Here is an 18,711-nt window from a genome sequence, read left to right as displayed (position 1 = left end):
CTATTTCATTTCTTTCACATTTTCTTCCCCTTAAATATCCCCTGGTCAGTCACCAAGTTTCCACCCCCTCCCCAACCCCCATTCCAAACCTAAGTCCTGTCATCCCATTTTTTTACGATACCTTTCATCTTCACTGGCCATGGAGTGGCCTTGGCTTAGAATAGCTTTATATTGTTCGCACTGCTATCCCTGTCTTCAGTTTCCCCTCACTCCATTCCATGCTACGCGTACCTGCAGATTAATTTTTTTCACGTACAACTCTGATGTCCCCTTCTGTAGAAAATAGATGCTCTGGAGGCCCCTGAGACTGGTCTCGAGCTGCTACATAAAATCTAAATTCCTCGGTGGGCAGTTTGCTCCCCATGATCTAGCTAAAACTAGTCTCTGCTGAGGTACCCCTTCTTTGCAATGCTTCTGCTTCATCCAAAGCATTCAGGATATTACTTATTCAGGATAATACCAGAATAGTTCTTTGCTGGCCTCCCTCTGACTTTGGAACAGGCAGGTCAAAGACTTACCATTACCTTTATGCTACCCATCCATGAGGGTCCAGCATAAACCCCACCTCTGCCCTGAAGACTTCTCTGCTACTTCTGAAGTCCTCTCCTGGGTGGTGATGAACCCTCATAGAACGTTCTCTATAGGACTCTAATGGCATTTAGCATTTTCTAACTCATAATCGTGCACAAATATGTTACGTTCCCTATCAGATTATAGGATACCTCACAGGAGGGCCTGAGGCTTAAATGTCACTGTATCCTTTAGGATCTTAAATTCCATCCCTTCTACACTGTTAATACTTAAAATGCATTTGTTGACTGGGTGAATGAAGTGATGTCTTGCCCTTCAAATATGAAGGTGATACAAGATTGGAAAGAGCTGGACAGGCTGAAACAATGTTCTAGAATGAACAAGATCACATTTAATGGAGATAAATATGACGTCCTGTAATTGAAGCCTTCGTTGTAGGTGGCCAACCAGACATGGTGATAACTGTTAAAAGGCCAATGAATTTTAGCTGATAAGTTCAGTATAAGCCCAAGAGCCACATGGTTGCTAAGAGTTCACTAGTAAGCTCCATTAGGAGAAATATGGTATCTGGATTGAGGGAGGTCAGAGAGCATTCTCATTTAGTCAAAATATTCTTAGAGTGCTGTGTAGAATTCTAGGATCACATTTAAAGACAGACATTAACCAAGCATGTCTAGGGGAGCTTAACTAGGAGGGTCAAGGATCTGGGAAATCATGTTAAGAGAAATGGCTTAAGTAACCAGAATGTTTAATCCAGAAAACAGGGAGAGCCTGGATGGCTCAGCTGGTTAAGCATCCGACCCTGGCTCAGTTCATGATCTCATAGTTCATGGGTTCGAGCCCCACATCAGAGTCTGTGCTGACAGCTCAGAGCCCAGAGCCTGCTTTGGATTCTGTGTTTTCCTCTCTGCCCCTCCCCGACTCGTACTCTGTCTCTCTCTGTCTTTCTCAAAGATAAATAAACGTTAAAAAAATGTTTTTTACACCAGCAATGAGGATAGAGTGGCACGGCAGTCTCTGGTCTCCTAGAATTTATTTGAAGGTAGTTGAGAGAAGGAGGAAGAATTAGACTGGCTATTGCGACTACTCAAGAATACAGAACTAAGACCATTGAGCGTTAGATTTTGGGAAGGAGACTAATTCAGGTTTTTAAAATTTGCTCAGCATTATAGCACTTTCTTATGACACGAGTTATCCAGCAAAGGCTTGATGGTCACCTCTCAGTACTACTGCAGGAGCAATCACTATTCTGGAAGAGGCCTGATCAGTAGTTCTTAAGGGCATTTCTAATTTTGTGACTAACCAGCAGACTAGTAGTGGGGACTTGCAAATCTTCCCTAAAAGGATAAACTACTCCAAGAACTGCCTTCCTGCCTTCAACAGTTAGAAAACCTGACAAAACACATAAGATTTTTCAGACATTAGACAACAAGGAACAACTCTTTCTCAAAACTAAACCTAAAAAAAATTTTTTTTTAAACTTTTTAACTTTTTTTTTTATTGTTCATTTTTGAGAGAGAGAGAGACAGAGCACAAGTGGGAGAGGGGCAGAGAGAGGGAGACACAGAATCCAAAGCAGGCTCCAGGTGCTAAGCTGTCAGCACAGAGTCTGATGTGAGGCTTGAACTCAGGAACGATGAGACCATGACCTGAGCCGAAGTCAGATGCTCAACCGACTGAGCCACCCAGGCGATACTGCCTTATTAGTAATGGGTCAGCTCAGAGCTAAAGGCGGCCCTGGTCTGCCCTAACAAAGCTTAACACCAAGCCTGGAAAGGATCAAACAATTCAAGTATTTTAACTATACCCCAGAACAAAGCCCAGCAGTATTTCCAAAAATGTAAAATTCATAATGTCCACAACCAATCCAAAATTACTAGGCATGCAAGGTGGCAAGAAAATAGGACTCACAGCAAGGAGAAACGACAGAAACAGACAGAGAAATGTCTCAGAAATTATGGAATCAGTAGACAGATACCTTAGAATGACTGTTTTAAATCTTATAAAAAATATAAAGGAAACAAAAACCGTAAGAGAGAAATGGAAGACCTAAAGATCCAAATATAACTTATAAAGATGGAAAAATACAATATCCAAAATAAGAAATGCAGTGGGATTAATAGCATGTAAGATATTGCAGAAAGATCACTGAATGATCCAGAATAAAGCATGGGGGGGGGGGGGGGCACAAAGAGAGACCCAATGAGGTGTGGGGCGATATCAGATAATTAACATACTGTAATTGGAGTCCTAGAAGTAAAAGAGGAAAAGGGACAGAAAAATATTTGAGGAAATAATGTCTGAAAATTTTCTAAATTTCATGAGAACTACAAATCTACAGTTCAAAGAAGTCCTATCTACGAATACCAAGTCTTAGAATATAGAGAATACCACACTGAGGTAAACCATATTCAAAATGCAGAAAACCAGTGACAAATGAAAATCTTATAAGCTGCCAGAAAATAAAAAACAATCATATTCAGAGGATCAAAGCAGACTTTAACAGAAACGGTGATCAGCTCAGAAGACAGTAAAACACCTCTTCAAAGTGCAAAATGAAAAACATGTAAATGTTGAATTTTATATCTAGCAAAAACATCTTTCAAAAATGAGGGTGAAGACTTTCTCAGACCAGTACCAACTGAGACAACTCACGACCAGCACACCTGCATGGACCAGAAATATTAAAGGAAATTCTTCAGGCAGAAGGCAAATGAAATCAGAATGATGTCTTCCTCAACAAAGGAATCAGTAGTACAAGAGATGGTAACTACGTGGGTAAATATAAAAGACATTTCCCCCCTTATTTTAAAAACCTCTCTAAAAAAAACCAAAACAAAAGCCCCTTTAAAAAATAACTAATTAAAGCCAAAATAATAACAATGTATTGTGGACTTTACAATATATGTAAGAAAAATATTTGGCAACAACAGCACAAAGAATGAGAGAAGGGAAATGGAAGTATTCTTATAAGGTTCTTACACGATAAGAGAAGGGCATATGACATTTTTTGAAGGTAGAATGTGTTAAGTTAAAGGTGTATATTGCAAACCCTAGAGAGGTCACAAAAACAGTCTCACCAAAAACGAGTAATGGTCAGTAAAATAGCAGATATCAATCTAAAAAGGCATGAAAAGACAAAAATGGAAAAAAGAACAGATGGAATAATCAGAAAACAAATAGTAAAATGGCAGATTTAAACCCAACCATTTCGCTCATTGCATTACAAATTAATGTCTAACAATTCCAGTTAAAAGGCAGGAATTGTCAGAGTGGATAAAGGCACAACTCAACTGCTGACTGTCTCTAAGAAACGCACTTCAAGACACAGGATGGAAACAGACATGTCATGCAAACACTAACCAAAAGACCTCAGAACAAGAAGTGTCATCAGGGACAAAGAAGAACATTTCATAATGATAAAGAGGTCAATGCATCAAACATATAAAATTCTAAATGTGCATTCACCAAATAACAGAGCTTCAAAATGCAAAAACTGATAAAACTTTTGGAGAAATGGACAAATCTACAATGAGAGCTGGAGATTTCAATAGTCCTCTCTCAGTAACTGATTGAACATGTAGACAAAATGATTAGTAAAGATACAGATCACTTGGGCAACATCATCATCTAATGTGACCTGATTATTTATCAAACACTCCTCCTAACAATGCAGAATACACATTCTTTTCAAGTGTACATGAAACATCACAGTAACAGACCATTGTTTTACTTTAAACCATGACTCAGTAAAATTAAAAGGACTGAAATCATATAGAATATGTATGTTCTTTGATCGCAAAGGAATTAAATCATTAGAAATCCTTAAAGAAAGAAAATACCCAAATATCTGGAAGTAACCCGTGGATCAAAGAAGAAATAACCAAAGAAATTAGAAAGTATTCTGAACTATTAAAAAAATAAAAATAAAAGGGGTGCCTGGGTGGCTCAGTCGGTTAAGCATCCGACTCTTGATCTCAGGATTGTGAGCTCAAGCCAGGCATTGGGCTCCATGCTGGATGTGAAGCCTACTTAAAAAAAAAAAAAAAAAAAAAAAATTCTGAACTAAATGAAAATAAAAGCACTACATATAAAAATGTGTGGGATGCAACTAATGCAGTACTTACAGTGAAATTTATAGCATTAAATAGTTCTACTTAGAAAAGTAAAATCTAAAATCAGTGGTCCAAGCCAGGTGCCTTTTTTGGTTTTTTTTTTTTTAAATGCAAAGACTCAGATAGGATTTTAGGCTTTGCAGGCCAAACAATGTCTCTGCATTTTTTTTTTTTTTTTTTAAACAAAGAGTGTAAAAAAAATTTGTAGCTCACAGGCCATACAAAATAGGCTGTGTGCCAGATGTGGCCTATGGACTGTAGTTTACCCCTAACCTAAAGTTCTATCTGAAGAAATTAGAAATGGAATAAACTAAATCCAAAATTTGCAGAATGAAGAGTGGAAATCAATAGAATAGAAAACAAATGAACATAAAATAGGGAAAAATCAATAACATAAAAACACTGGTTTTCTGAAAATACAAATAAGATTGATAAACCTCTAGTCAGGCTAGGGTTTTTTTTTTTTACCTCACCAGTGGTTTAAAAAAAGAAAAAGTGTGGGCGGGTTGGGGGGTAAGACATAAATTACCAATATCAAGAATGAAAGGGGATTATTATTGCATATCCCACAGACAGCGACAGAAAATATAGGAAAATTTAGATGAAATGGAAACATTCTGGGAAAGATCTACACTACCAAAAGTCACTTATTCAGAAACAGGCAACCAGAATAGCTCTCTATCAAGGCCCACATGACTCTACTGGGGAATCTGAGCAGATATTTGAGGATGAAATAATACCAATTCTACACAAAATCTTCCACAAAGTGGAAGAGGAGAGAACACTGTCTAATTCATTTATGAAGCCAACGTTACACAGATATCAAAACCTGACAAAGATTTAAAAGGGGAGAAATAGGTTGATTTTTTTCTTCAAAAACAGAAATAACGGTTAGGAGGTGGTATATTTATGAGCTTCGTAAGTTAAACGCAACAGAGTAAAACTGATTAGGAAACAGCCATAGGCTATGCCAACCAGCATTTCAGTGTAGTGATTATTCTTGTTTTCTTAGATGGAAAAGAGGAGCAAAGGGAGAAAAATAGGAAAAAGCTACTGCCACTGTGTTTGCATTTTTTAAGCTTGAAGGGAAGGATTCAGATGCAGATTCTCTCTTACTCTATAGTCTTTCTCCAAGAATAGGTCCAGCCAATAAAATAATGGATTTCCACCCACACCCAAGGCCAGGGCCTTAGTGGGAAGTCAGGTGCTCCACAGTTAATACCCAGTTTGGAAAATCTGTTTAACTGTGAAAGATTTCCTTGGGTCTGTACCTTGACATAGCTTCGTCCTTTATCTGAGACAAGGGCCACGTAGGTGATTTCGTGATGTCTGCAGTATTCCTGGAGTTCTTCTTGGGACTGAAACAAACAAACCACAGTGTGTGAAATAAACACAGAACACCTACAGCGGCTTCAAGTGATTAAGGAGACTGCAAACACTGTGTTCAGCTAGATTTTCAAAGTGAATCACTAAACATGCTGACTTCAGGAGATATAAATATTAAGCCAGAAGAGTAAGAATTCAAAGGAGAATAAAACCTTACTTTTCTTACGTTCGCTATTGTCCTAAGGGGCCACGAACAATCAATGTGATCAGGTTTTCAAAAGCTCCAAATCTTGATGGAAGGTGCCAAAAATTATACAATACACATACACACAATGAAAAGGCCTCTGAGGGAAGCAAAGGCAGCAAAAGGAGTGGAAGGTGAGAAGCAGGACTGAAGCATAAAGTGAGCATCCGAGCAGAGATGCCTGCAGCGTATGTCACTGTGCAGGACGGAAGTCCCTGTTTCTGTAAGAGCTCTTCTCTGACAGTTTATGAAACAAGGAAACAAATGCAAGAGGATGCTCCAACAATTCAAAATTATCGCTCAACATACATCTAACAAGAGGCTTTTTATAACGTGCACAAAAATGGACGGCAGCAGCCTTGGAAACCTCTTGGTAGGCGATGTGCAAGGAGCAGGAGGAAGGGTGGAGGCTGTTTCCCTGGGCATCTCTTCATGCTCCAGGGCACCTGAGTGTGGGTGAGCGTGCGTGCAACTTGATTACCTGGGAGCTCAGGCCCTTCTGTGATCAGCTGGTGGCAGTGCAGATGTTCTCTGAAGGCCCCCCCTCTTCCTGAGGGGCCAGCAGGTTCGGGGGTGCCACCTCCCTCACTTCCATCCCCAGGGCAGGCTGCTGTGGGAGGTCTGAGGATATGTACGCACGCTAAACACGAAGTGCCTTTCGGAAGTGTGGTGGGTTGTGATGACCCCGCGAAGATGTCCCAGCCTAATCCCTGCCAACTGAATATGTTGCCTTATATGGTAAAAAGGAACTTTGAGTTATGGATCTTGAGATAGGGAGATTATTCTGGATGATCTGGGCAGAAACAGTGGGCCTTGTGAGAGGGAGATGGGAGGGTCAGAGTTAGAGATCTAAGGACAGAAACAGGTGGAGAGGTGACACTGCTGAACTTGAAAGTGGAGGAAGGGACTAACAGCTGAGGGGTGCAGGAGGCCTCTAGGAGCTGGAAAAGTCAAGGGAAAGGATTTTCCCCCTAAAGCCTTCAGAAGGATCCAGCCCTAGCAGAGAATCTTGATTTGAGCCCAGTGAAACTGGTATCAGACTTCTGAACACCAGAAACGTGAGGTAATAAGCCTGTATTGTTTTAAACCACTAAGTCTGCGGTGATTTGCCACTGTAGCAATAAGAAGCTAACACAGGAAGTAACTCTAACTAGAGAGAAGTAGAGTCTGAGGGAACTCTAGTCTAAGGCTGGAGGGGACGATTTGCCATTGCAGCCGTGACTACATGCACTCAACCCACGGGCATTTTTTTGGTCTCATTACCTGCGACCAGTCATACATGATTTGTGCCGTGATTCCCACCGTCCAGAGTTTCTGGGTGAGGTTGATGGCCCTGGACATGGACATCTGGCCAACACTTACGACCAGGAGGTCACAAGAGCTGATTGTAACCTGGATGAGAAACAGAGTGCTTACATTTAGAGAAGCGAGACCAGCACTAGAAAGCAGGCACCACTTGAGTGAAGAGAGCACCCTGAGATCTTATATAGTAAGAGATGTGTACATGGCTTGGCTTCAGAATGACTTAGCTTAAAAAAAAAATGACAGTCAAAAAACTTTTATATTAGTTTTTTTTAGAAAGAAATTATTTCAACTATCCTAAGCCGTCAGGAAGATCTTCTTTTCCTCTGGGAAAACTAATCTTGTCTGAAACACAAAGGAAGAAAAAAAAACGTTTATAGCTCTGTAGAGTAGAGCAGGGTTTCTGAAAAAGGGGCATTGACAGGAGTCTGCTAACAGCTAAAACATGTCACATTTACGTAGCGTGTCACAGTCGAGAGTGAGGCCGGCCAGGAGAAGACAGAGGAGCTGTCTGAGGTCCCTCAGCTACAGCTAAGGACACATACACAAGGATGGATGCCAAGTCTTAGGCTGGTCTTTCATGGCAAAGATAGCTTCCCAAGGCCTCGGCCTATCGCTGCCACACCCAGGGCTGCATATAAGTGACTACGAGATGAAAAGACCACTCAAGGCCCACTGGAAAGCCAAACCGAACTTACAGGTTCTTCCATGTTGAGGATAGCAGCAGATATCTTGTCTATAGCTATGCTGACCCCAACAGCAGTGGGGATTGGCCCCAGAGCCTGTGGTCCTCTAAACTGGGGAATCTGTGAAGGAAGACAGCTCTGGTTAGGAAATAGAGAAGAAACTGATCATGAGCAATGACTGAAGGGCACACACTTGTCAGCAACTTAACATCAAAGGGTTCAATGACAGAAAAGTGTGTGTGTGTGTGTGTGTGTGTGTGTGAGAGAGAGAGAGAGAGAGAGAGAGAGAGACAGACAGACAGACAGACAGACAGACATGGGAGCAAGCACACATGCCATTTTAGGAAAATGTTAACCAATGTTGCATCTGGAGCTGCCCTGTTCAATATGGTAGCCACTTAGCCACATGTGGCTTGGACATTTGAAATGTAGCTAATCTAAATTGACATGTGCTGTGTATGTAAAATACACACAGGTTGCAAAGACTCCAAATGAATAAAAAAAGCACGTAGATTAGCTCAATAGTATTTAGATGTCTGATTACATGTTGAAATAATATTTTGGGTATAGTGGGTTAAACATACACTGAATGCAAAGGCTTAGGAAAAAAAAGTAAAATAGCTTAAAAATTTCGATTCTATGTTCGATAAGAGATAATATTAAAATAAATTCCACCTGTTTCCTTTTTTTTTTTTTTTTTTCTTTTAAGCAGGCTCCATGCCCAATATGGAGCCCAGTGCAGGGCTTGAGTTCACGACCCTAAGATCAAGACGTGAGCTGAGACCAAGAGTCGGACACTTAACCGACTGAGCCACCCAGGCATCCCCCCATGTGTTTCTTTTTACTTACTTTATGTCATTAGATTATTTAAAATTACATATGTAGGTTCTGATTCTGGGCCAAGATGGGTAGCAACACTTCTATTTTTCCTGCCAAGTACAGCTAAAATTCCTGGACGTTACTTCTAAAACAAACGTAAGAAGCCTGTGAAGTGGAGAGAGGGGAGCAGACTGGCTAGGGACCACAGGATCTGGGGAATAACACATGGAGAGTTCCCTGGATTCGGTCTTTGCTTCATGTTTCTTGGATTGGGTGCTGGAGAAGCTGACAACCCAGAAATGCCAAGGAGAAGTGACAAAAAAAAAAGCCCCCAGGAAAACCTGCTTTGTCTAGACCAAGAAAGGGGCAACCTGGCAGGGCAGAAAATGTTTAGAAAACACCTGCCCTGCTCCAGCCAAACACCACAGGAAAAAGCATAGGCCCACTCCCACCAGCAAAGGCTGAGTAGGGGCCTACACACTCACCCAGATGTAAGGAGCCTCCTTCTACCAAGTGGCATCAGAGAAGACTCAGTGGGAGCCAGGACTCTCTTATCTGCCTGAGACAGTATCCTCCCCCCACCCCCCAGTGTCACTGGAAGCCAGGAACCAAAGGATATCAGACCCCCACCTCCATCCAAGCAGTAAGAAGCCCACACTCCTTGGGAGAGTGGAGGAGGCTGAGTCGGAGAGTGGAGGAGGCTGAGACGGAGACTGGAACTTTCTCAGCTATCCAGCAGCAACGAGGTTGCCCACCACTTCCCCCACCCCTCACAACAGTACCTGTAGAGGCATGGGGGAAACAGGACCAAGGTACCCCTCCCACCCTAGGGATGCTGAAGAAAGCTGAGGAAGGAACCTGAATCTTTACCCTTAGCCAATAGTACCAAGAACCCCCTGCCCCTCCAGTGTGCTATCAGAGGAGACCTGCTAAACCAGATGATCTGGCTAAGCTCCAGACTCTCCTAACATAATACTTAAAATATCCAGGGTACAAGTGAGAATCATGCATCAGGGCAAGAACCACGAAGATCTCAAAATGTGTAAGAAATGACAACAGGGTGCCTGGGTGACTCAATTGGTTAAGCGTCCAACTTTGGCCCAGGTCAGGATCCCATGGTTCTTGAGTTCAAGCCCCACACTGGGCTCTGTGCTGTCAGTGCAGAGCTCACTTCGGATCCTCTGTACCCTACCCCCTCCCTTGCTCTTGCATGTACATGTTCTCTTCTCTCTCAAAAGTAAACATTAAAAAAAAAAAAAAGACTATCCACAGGAGTGTCTGGGTGGCTCAGTCAAGTGTCCGACTCTTGATTTTGGCCCAGGTCATGATCTCACAGTTCATGGGATCAAGCTGGACGTCTGGCTCTGCGCTGACAGCAAGGAGCCTGCTTGGGATTCTCTCTCTTCCTCTCTCTCTCCCCCTTCCCCACTCATGCTCACTGGCTTGCTCTCTCTGAAAATAAACATTAAAAAAAAAAAAAAAAGACAACAGACACCAACACCAAGATGACAAAGATGTCAGAATTATCTGACGAGGATTTTAAAGCAACCATCATAAGAATGCTTCAACAAGCATTGTGAACAGGCTTGAAACAAACAAACAAAAAAAGGTCTCAGCAAATAAGAAGGTAAAAAAAACAAAAACAAAGCTCTGGATGGGCTAAACAGCAGAATGGGGATAAGACGGGATATAGCCAATGAAATTGAAGATGACACAAGAGAAATAACTCAGTATGAAGACAGAACAGACCATAAAGCACAATGGCCCAGAACCTCAGGGATAGAACAAAAACTCAAACATTTGTCATCAGAGACCTAGAAGGAGAGGAAAAAGAGAGTGCAACTGAAGAGATTTAGAATAATATGCTTGAAACATTCTCCCCCGGTGCAGTGGTGAGGGGTGGGCAGGTGGGAAGTGGCAGGAGACTCTGTTACTGCTGGATTGCAGGGCAAGTTCAGCCTCCCACTCAGCTTTCTCCAGCACCACCACCCCCACAGGGAAGGTGGCCATGTTACTGCTTGGCTGGAGGCAGGGGTCCAAAATCCTTTAGTTCCTGGCCTCCGATGACCCTGTTCAGGGAGCAATGCCCAGGCAGATATGAAAGTCCCGGCTCCCACTTAGTGTTCTCTGATGCCACCCTGCTGGGGCTTGGTGGGGGGGGGGGGGCACATTGGAAAAGGACATAAACCTCTAGATTCAAGAAACTGAGATAATCCCAAAGAGTATGAATCCAATGAAAGTCACACCAAGACCTGTTGTGATCAAACTGCAAACTAAAGACAAAGAAAAAAAAAATCTTAAAAAGCATGGAGTGAAACCCAACTTTCTTATAGGGGAAGATTCAAATAACAGCACACTTCTCATCAGAAACCAGCAATTCTTCTCCTCCTGGGTGTCTCAGAGTTTGGCAGCTGAAGTAAAAAGCGTAACACTGTCTGATGTGGATCTCAATGTATGGAGAGGAAGTATTTAAGACAATTATATTATAAATGGGGGGAGGGGTATAGGGACTTAAAGGAAGATAATGGTTCTATACTTCATTTGAACTAGTAAATGTCAGCACCAAAGGATCTATATGTGACAGAACAGCTCTGTATCTCAATTGTGGCGGTGGTTACGGGACTCTACACATGTGATTAAATGGCACAGAATTACACACATACTGTGTACCAATGTCCCTGTCCTGGTTTTGATATTTTATTATAGTTATGCCAGATTTAACCGTTCAAGGAAACGGAGTTCTCTTTGTGCTATCTTTGCAATTTTCTGTAAACTTGTAATTGTTTTAAAATAAAAGTTAGAGGTGCCTGGGGGGCTTAGCGGGTTAAATGTTCAACTCTTGATTTTGGCTCAGGTCATGACCTCACAGTTTGTGGGATCGAGCCCTACCACTGGGCTCTGTGATTGCTTGGGATTCTCTCTTTTCTCTTCTCTCTCTCTCTCTCTCTCTCACCCAAACCCTGCTGGCGTGTGCTCATGCGCACTCACGCACTCCCTCTCTCAAAATAAACATTTAAAGATAATAATAAAAGTTAAAAACACTACAAATGCAGTTCACAATACATTTCTATTCCTCGATAAAAGGCATGTGGGTGGCTCAATGATACCACTGGTTCAGTGTTTCTGAAGGTGTGAAATATTTCAAAATATCAAGTTATGAAAGAAATGAAACAATGCCAGAGTAAGTCAATTAATCCAGGGCAGGCTCTCACCAGCAGGTCGTATCGGCCACCAGCCGCAAGGATTTCAGATATAGCCCTTTGCCTCCGTCTGATGACCGCCACAAACTGGAAGATGACTCCGTTGTGCTGCTGCACCTTGTAAACCAAGCCCAAGTTGATCAAGACCTGTGAAGGGCAATCCCATGCAAACGTGTCAAGGGTACTGTTGTCCATGAATCACATCACAGCACCAGTAGGATGTAGTACACAGTATAGCCTGCCAAGTAAGAGAAACTCTGCTCTCTTCAAGAATCCCCGCTTTGCGGAAGCAGAATTGCTGTTCAGTAGGAATCATGATGCTTGCAAGGAAATTCTGATTTAAGCCAAAATTATTACTAGATACCAACAGTTCCAAAATATAGAAAGTAGAATTCTGGAAAAATAAAACGCTTACTCGCGTTAACTTAAAAAACCCATTTCCCCCTTGTGCTAATGCTACAAATCCGTAATAGAATCCAACAGTTGCCAAACCTGTAACTTTATGCCAAATTTCTTCAGAAGTCCAACAATCTCCTCTAGATCTTTTAAGCCGTACTTCACCAACTGGGCAACACCTGTTTTCTGTTTTATTAACGAATTTATTGCTGGTGTGAGATCTTGCAAATCTCCCTTCTGCTCAATAAATTTGTAGAGTCGATACAGCTGGAAAGCAAAGAGGCACATTTAGCTTCCCATCCACGGTTGGGAAGATGCACTTTACACGGTTTTGGACACACGGAGGTCATGGCAAAGCTTGTGCACCTCCACGAGGAGGGATTTTGTGCTCGGAGGCAATTTTAGCCTTTACTGGGATCCTGACTAAGACTACCCTTTTCCCACAACTTGGAAGCACCTCACATAAGTGCTCCTGGCACCTGCTCCCAGTCAATGCTGACCCCTGCAGAGCAGAGCCTAGTCCCCAGTAGAGCCACCATTCCAGATTTCCAAGCCAGTACTGTTCCTCGTTACCTTCCTCATTCTCATCTACTCCTGTTACTTCAGGCACAGAAATCGGGGGTGGAAGGGTCAGGTCTGACTGGTTCTCATTCTATTCTGAAGTAGCCAGGAATTCCCTCTCCTCCCTTTGCTGGAGTAATTCCTGACCCCAGCTCTCAGCCGCTGCACCCACTGTCTTCCACAGAAGGGCAGTGGCTAGAGATTTTCCGTGGGCCCGGCCCAGTCCCTGGCACACAGCAGGTGAAGGAGGAAGGAACTATGGTCATACACCAGAAAGAAAATTTGCACTTTAGCTTCTGGGAGTTAAACAAAATTCTAGCTATTTTAAGACTATGTAAGTATAACCTGGCTCAACAATAAACTGGTACATGGAAACCAAGAACTGAATGAAGACTCAGCTTAATACAGTTTAATAACCATAAATTACTTGTATTTCTTCTCAAGTTTTAACATTAAATTACCCCCATGAATGAGGTGCAAAAACAGTAGAGTCAATATCCCCAGATCTGGGTCCTGCACCCCGTCACCAACAAACTCCACGTGACTTTGAACAAGTCACAAAAAATCTCTCTGCGCCGAAGATCCTTCGTCGTTAAACAGAAGACTGGGCCAGACACTGGCTTACAACACTTCTACCTTCTTTTCTAAGATCCTTAGAGTTCCATTTGTACATAATGAGAGCATTCAATGTCTTTAATCAAGTGCTAATTCTTCCATTTTTAAGCCAATCAAACTTCAAATTAGTGCTTATCATCAAGCACCCAGAGATGTAACAAAAAGAGGCTGGCATTTTGACAACGGATGCAGCTATCTATCATGTGCAAATGTGAAATATTTTTGCAAAGTGGTATTAGTTCCAAGAACCTTTTGGGTCTGAACCTTCAGGTAAGGAATCGCTGGATTGGGCAGTTTCCTGAGTAGATTCCTTGTGCTATTTATGTCTGGGATTCTATCTGCTCATCGCTATGTGCTGTGTAATGCCTACAGTATTATGTAGGTACTGTGCTTCATGTTAAAATATTACGGCTCTGGTCACTTTGTGTTTCATTAATATCTCTTACAATACTTAATATCTAAAACTTAAGCTGGCTTAATTTCTCGAACTCCTAGTACTATGCAATCTGGTTTACTCTCCCTACGCCTACAAACTGTGTGCTGATTGCTTTGAGCTGAGATCTGGGTGTGCCGTGTGTGTGCAAGTTGTGTTAGAGAGCCGCGGGTAGACCTGTGCTGCACGGATCCCCCCATGGCTTTTTACAGGCCAATATGAATGGAGTTGATAGCAGTCTATGGACTCTTCAACTGACTCCTTTAATATCCCTAGCGCTGTGCCTACATACAGCCCACACTGTAGGGGTCCTCAAGAATGAACACCTCTGCCTAGTCTGTGCACGATCATATTTGCATCTATTTCATACATGAATTTGCTGATCATCACAAACTCATGTAACTGAGTGCCCGACCAGGGCCGGAGGGGTTCGGGGCAAATTTAAAGAAGTATCTCTTCTTGGATAAATACTCAGGAAAATGTCATGACTCCATGAAGTGTGGGTTACTGTGTCAAAGATCAGAGACCAATCTGAAGCCTGTCGAGAGAACATGACAAACCTGTTTACCCCGCGAGATATACTGCCACTGCGATCAAATATAAGATTTCAGGAAGAAATGTACCAGGAAGGCAGGAGCTTTAACTCAACTCTGAGGTGTTAGGAGATCGGGAGGGAGGGGATACAGTGGTGGGGGAAACCCAGATGATCTGCAGAGCTCTGTGCCTCAACCCAGTCCCAGAGGATCTATTTCAGAAGAGGACAGCTCGTGCTAGACCCACTCGGCAGGAGGCCGTGGCAAGCACAGCCCTTACACGGTGTAAGAGCAAAGCATCTGGTGATCAAGAAAGAAGGGGATGATGACTGCACATTAAGCCGCAGCATGGAGACGCAGGCTTGGATCACAGCGCTGGGCTCTCTTCCCCTGATCCCGGAGGTTGCCATGGTACCGATTAACACTAGAGGGAAACCGGTCTGGGAGGCGACAGGGGACATTCTCTGGTATCACAAAGTTACAGAGACGTGTAGACGTAGTAGCGCCGTGACAAGGTACTTACACTATTAGACGACAAAGACAGATTACAAAACTTGGCTTCCACTTCTGTCCTTGTCAGCTTTTCTGTCTAATGTGGAGAGAAAGGTAACAGCGAGAGTCACCAAATCTGGCCCCGTACAAGATAGAATATCCAGGCTAATTCTGACAAGCATATCCTCTACTCCAGACAAACTGCTTTCTAATCATGGAGGATGGACTAATTCTGTGATTAGAAAAAAAAAATTTTTTTTTCAATTCGCATAAAAGAATTAAAAGCGGGAAGGTGCACTTGCTGAATGGTGAGGCAGCTCCGAGCTGGACTGGCCGAACCAGAGTGCTTCCGTTTGGATGGCACAGGAGTAACTGATCCGTGTTCCCCAAACAAAAGCCACGTTCGGACAGGCTCCGAGCATTGCGTCCCATGCCAGCAAAGAGGCTGTGGCTGTGGGATAGGAACAAGAAGGACGTGGAGCCCCCCTGCACAATCCCTGGTGTTCCTGCCAGTGTCCTACTGACGTAGTAGGTCTGTTACAGCCCAACAGCAGCAATATTTGGGGCTAAAGCACCACTGAGAAACACACAGTGAAATTAGGGCCCTGGATGCATACCAGTCAGATAAGAGAAAAGCTAGTTAGGTTTTGGGGGGCGTGAGGTGGGGACCTGGGTGGCTTAGTCAGTTAAGCATCCAACTCTTGATCTCGGCTCAGGTCATGATCTCCTGGGTCGTGAGTTCAAGCCCCACGTCAGGCTCTGCGCTGACAGCACGGAGCCTCCTTGGGATTCTCTCTCTCCCTCTCTCAGCCCCTCCCCTGCTCATGCTCCCTTTCTCAAAATAAATAAAGGAACTTAAAAAAATGAAAATAGTTAGCTTTTTTTGATGTACAGAAAACCAGTACAGTAAGCCAGCAGAGGCTTCCACTATCTGTTCTGACTCAATCACACAGCCTTTGGCACTTTAGATTACTGTATCTCCTGGATGAGGGAAGGCGATAAAACTCCCAACTCAGTCTTATGGTTACATCACAAAGAAAATATTTATCAACTATCAGTATCTTTCAATCTCAAGTCCAAGTAATTAAATGCTTACCACGGCATCATACAGGATAACATAGACTTGACTGAGTTTATCTTCTGGGATCCCACAGTGTAAGAGGATTGCTTTCAATAACATGGTATGGTTCAGGTAAATACTGTAATTTCTTTCCTAGGATACAAGAGAAAAAATGTTGGTTTCATTATAAAAGTAGTATAAGTACATGACCAAATCCAGAATCTTCCCACCAACTTGCCATCCCTGCAGGGCATTGTGGGAGGACTGAATCTTAGCATATTGCCTTCTAATTTATTTTTTTTTTTCATTAACATTGCTTTTACATTGTTAAAACCAGAGTATAATATAATCAAATGCCTTTTAAATTTTTTTTTTTTTAACGTTTATTTATTTTTGGGACAGAGAGAGACAGAGCATGAACGGGGGAGGGGCAGAGAGAGAGGGAGACACAGAATCGGAAACAGGCTCCAGGCTCTGAGCCATCAGCCCAGAGCCCGACGCGGGGCTCGAACTCACGGACCGCGAGATCGTGACCTGGCTGAAGTCGGATGCTTAACCGACTGCGCCACCCAGGCGCCCCTCAAATGCCTTTTAAAAAAAATGTTTATTTATTTCTGAGAGACAGAGCGCAAAGAGGGGAGGGGCAGAGAGAAAGGGAGACACAGAATCCGAAGCAAGTTCCAGGCTCTGAGCTGTCAGCACAGGGCCCAACATGGGGCTGGAACTTACGAACCGTGAGATCATGACCTGAGCCCAAGTCGGACACCCCATAATCAAACACTTTAATATAGAGATCCAAAATACTTTGGTTTTCAGCTTTGGTGAAAAGCCTGAGTGAGTTTACACAGATTTCAAAAAGGGAGAGGATCTGGTTCAACAGTAACTGACGTTTAAGGATGGGCTGGTGGAACGCTGTCATGACTTCTGTCCACCTGAGGTGATTAGCCAGCATTCACAGAGCAGCGAGCTACACGCGGCAGGGTATACAGCAAAGTGGACACAACAGCTCTGCCCTCAACCAGCAGGTGGCGCCTCACCTCAGGGGCTGTTGGGTTGAGAAGGAAAGGTGGCTGGCCAGCTGATGAGGGAGCAAGCAGGCTTTTGGGACAGAAGGGGTGCAAACGGCAGCTGGGAAAAGAGGTCTTTCTAGACAAAGGACAACGTGACCGGCACGGTGGTGGGGGTGAGTGGGCTCTTATGTGGGATGCGGAGGGAAGGCTTGAGGAAAGCAAACAGTTATGCCAGAGCAGTCTCTACTGGCGAGGCAGGATGCAAGCTCGATGGAAAGTAAAGTTGGGGAGCTGAGAAACAGCGTGGGGTATAGGGGGTAGTCACAGAGGGTTCTGAACAGAGTGAAGGTACTAAAAGCATCCTAGGGGGGGCACCTGGGTGGCTCAGTTAAGAGTCCAACTTTGGCTCAGGTCATGATCTCACGGTTCGTGAGTTCGAGCCCCGCATCGGGCTCTGTGCTGATGGCTCGGAGCCTGGAGCCTGCTTCAGATTCTGTGTCTCCCTTTTTCTCTGCCCCTCCCCTGCTCATGCTCTCTCTTTCTCTCCCAAGAATAAAAATAAAATCAACAGATAAATACATTTTTTAAAAGCATCCTAGGAATCTTAGCTGATTTCTTGCATTTTGGAAGAATGGGCAGAACAACAATGCCCTTCCCTCAAACCAGATAAAAACAAGACCCATTCCTCTCAAGGTAGAGGGAAGAGCCTGAGATAAACCCAGAAGTAACTTCATCAAACTCTTAGTCATTTTAGTAAAATGTGACCCCCTACTGGTAAAGCCCGGGGTGGGGGGGTGGGGGCGGGGGAAACAGGGTCAAGGAATCTAGCGGGATGACCTTGGCATGTTAGACTCTGGAAAGTCACCTGAAGCGCTGGGAACTCCTGGATGATTTCACAGATCGTATAGATGATTTCGGCAGTGGGCAGAGAGCTGTTGGTGGTAGATGTGACAATATCAAATGCACACTCCAGAAGCTCTTTGGGATGAAATCGGTCTAACTTGCGAGGTCTGAACACACGTTCTATGCAGTATCTGGAGAGAGACACCCAGATTTACAAGGTCGCTGCTTCCTGGAATCAAATATGCTTAAGAGGTTATGGAACAAGAGAAAAGAAATCTGAGAAAATGAATCAGTGGTAGGATCAAGAGGCTTTAAAGAGAGATTTAAGTGCCAATTCCTAGGGCTGCCACTAAGTACAGGGCTTGATTTGTTCTTTAATGTTTGAAACAGAGATGAAGTTGCATGCAAGAAATAATTTTACCTTTAGTGCTTGCTTTCTACCCAGTGACACACCTTAGGCCTCTGCCTGTTCATTGTTCACTTGCAGCTGAGAGTAAAACCATTTGTAAAGGGCTCTGACTTCCTTTGAAGAACGACGCTTTAAA

General features: G+C 43.3%; 1 protein-coding gene across 8 annotated transcripts in view; it reads right to left on the bottom strand.

Annotated features, from left to right (window-relative positions):
• Window positions 1-18,711, bottom strand: part of EIF2AK4 (eukaryotic translation initiation factor 2 alpha kinase 4) — a 98,203-nt gene that overhangs the window by 9,725 nt on the left and 69,767 nt on the right. For all 8 annotated transcript variants that reach the window (XR_005795763.1, XM_040492259.1, XM_040492260.1 and 5 more), the window contains 8 exons: window positions 18,189-18,357; window positions 16,350-16,466; window positions 15,285-15,350; window positions 12,716-12,886; window positions 12,236-12,370; window positions 8,217-8,324; window positions 7,480-7,608; window positions 5,918-6,004 (listed from right to left, as the gene is read on the bottom strand). Coding sequence is in view for 7 of the 8 variants with exons in the window: in XM_040492259.1 (XP_040348193.1) it covers window positions 5,918-6,004; window positions 7,480-7,608; window positions 8,217-8,324; window positions 12,236-12,370; window positions 12,716-12,886; window positions 15,285-15,350; window positions 16,350-16,466; window positions 18,189-18,357 (982 nt within the window). In the remaining variant the exon portion in view is untranslated. The remainder of the gene's footprint in view (window positions 1-5,917; window positions 6,005-7,479; window positions 7,609-8,216; window positions 8,325-12,235; window positions 12,371-12,715; window positions 12,887-15,284; window positions 15,351-16,349; window positions 16,467-18,188; window positions 18,358-18,711) is intronic.

Source organism: Herpailurus yagouaroundi, unplaced genomic scaffold, assembly GCF_014898765.1.
Source record: "Herpailurus yagouaroundi ecotype Mexico unplaced genomic scaffold, PumYag 184, whole genome shotgun sequence".
Classification (NCBI taxonomy): Eukaryota; Metazoa; Chordata; class Mammalia; order Carnivora; family Felidae; genus Herpailurus; species Herpailurus yagouaroundi.
The sequence above is the reverse complement of the archived record's forward strand: the minus strand, read 5'-3'. Positions and strand labels throughout refer to the sequence as shown.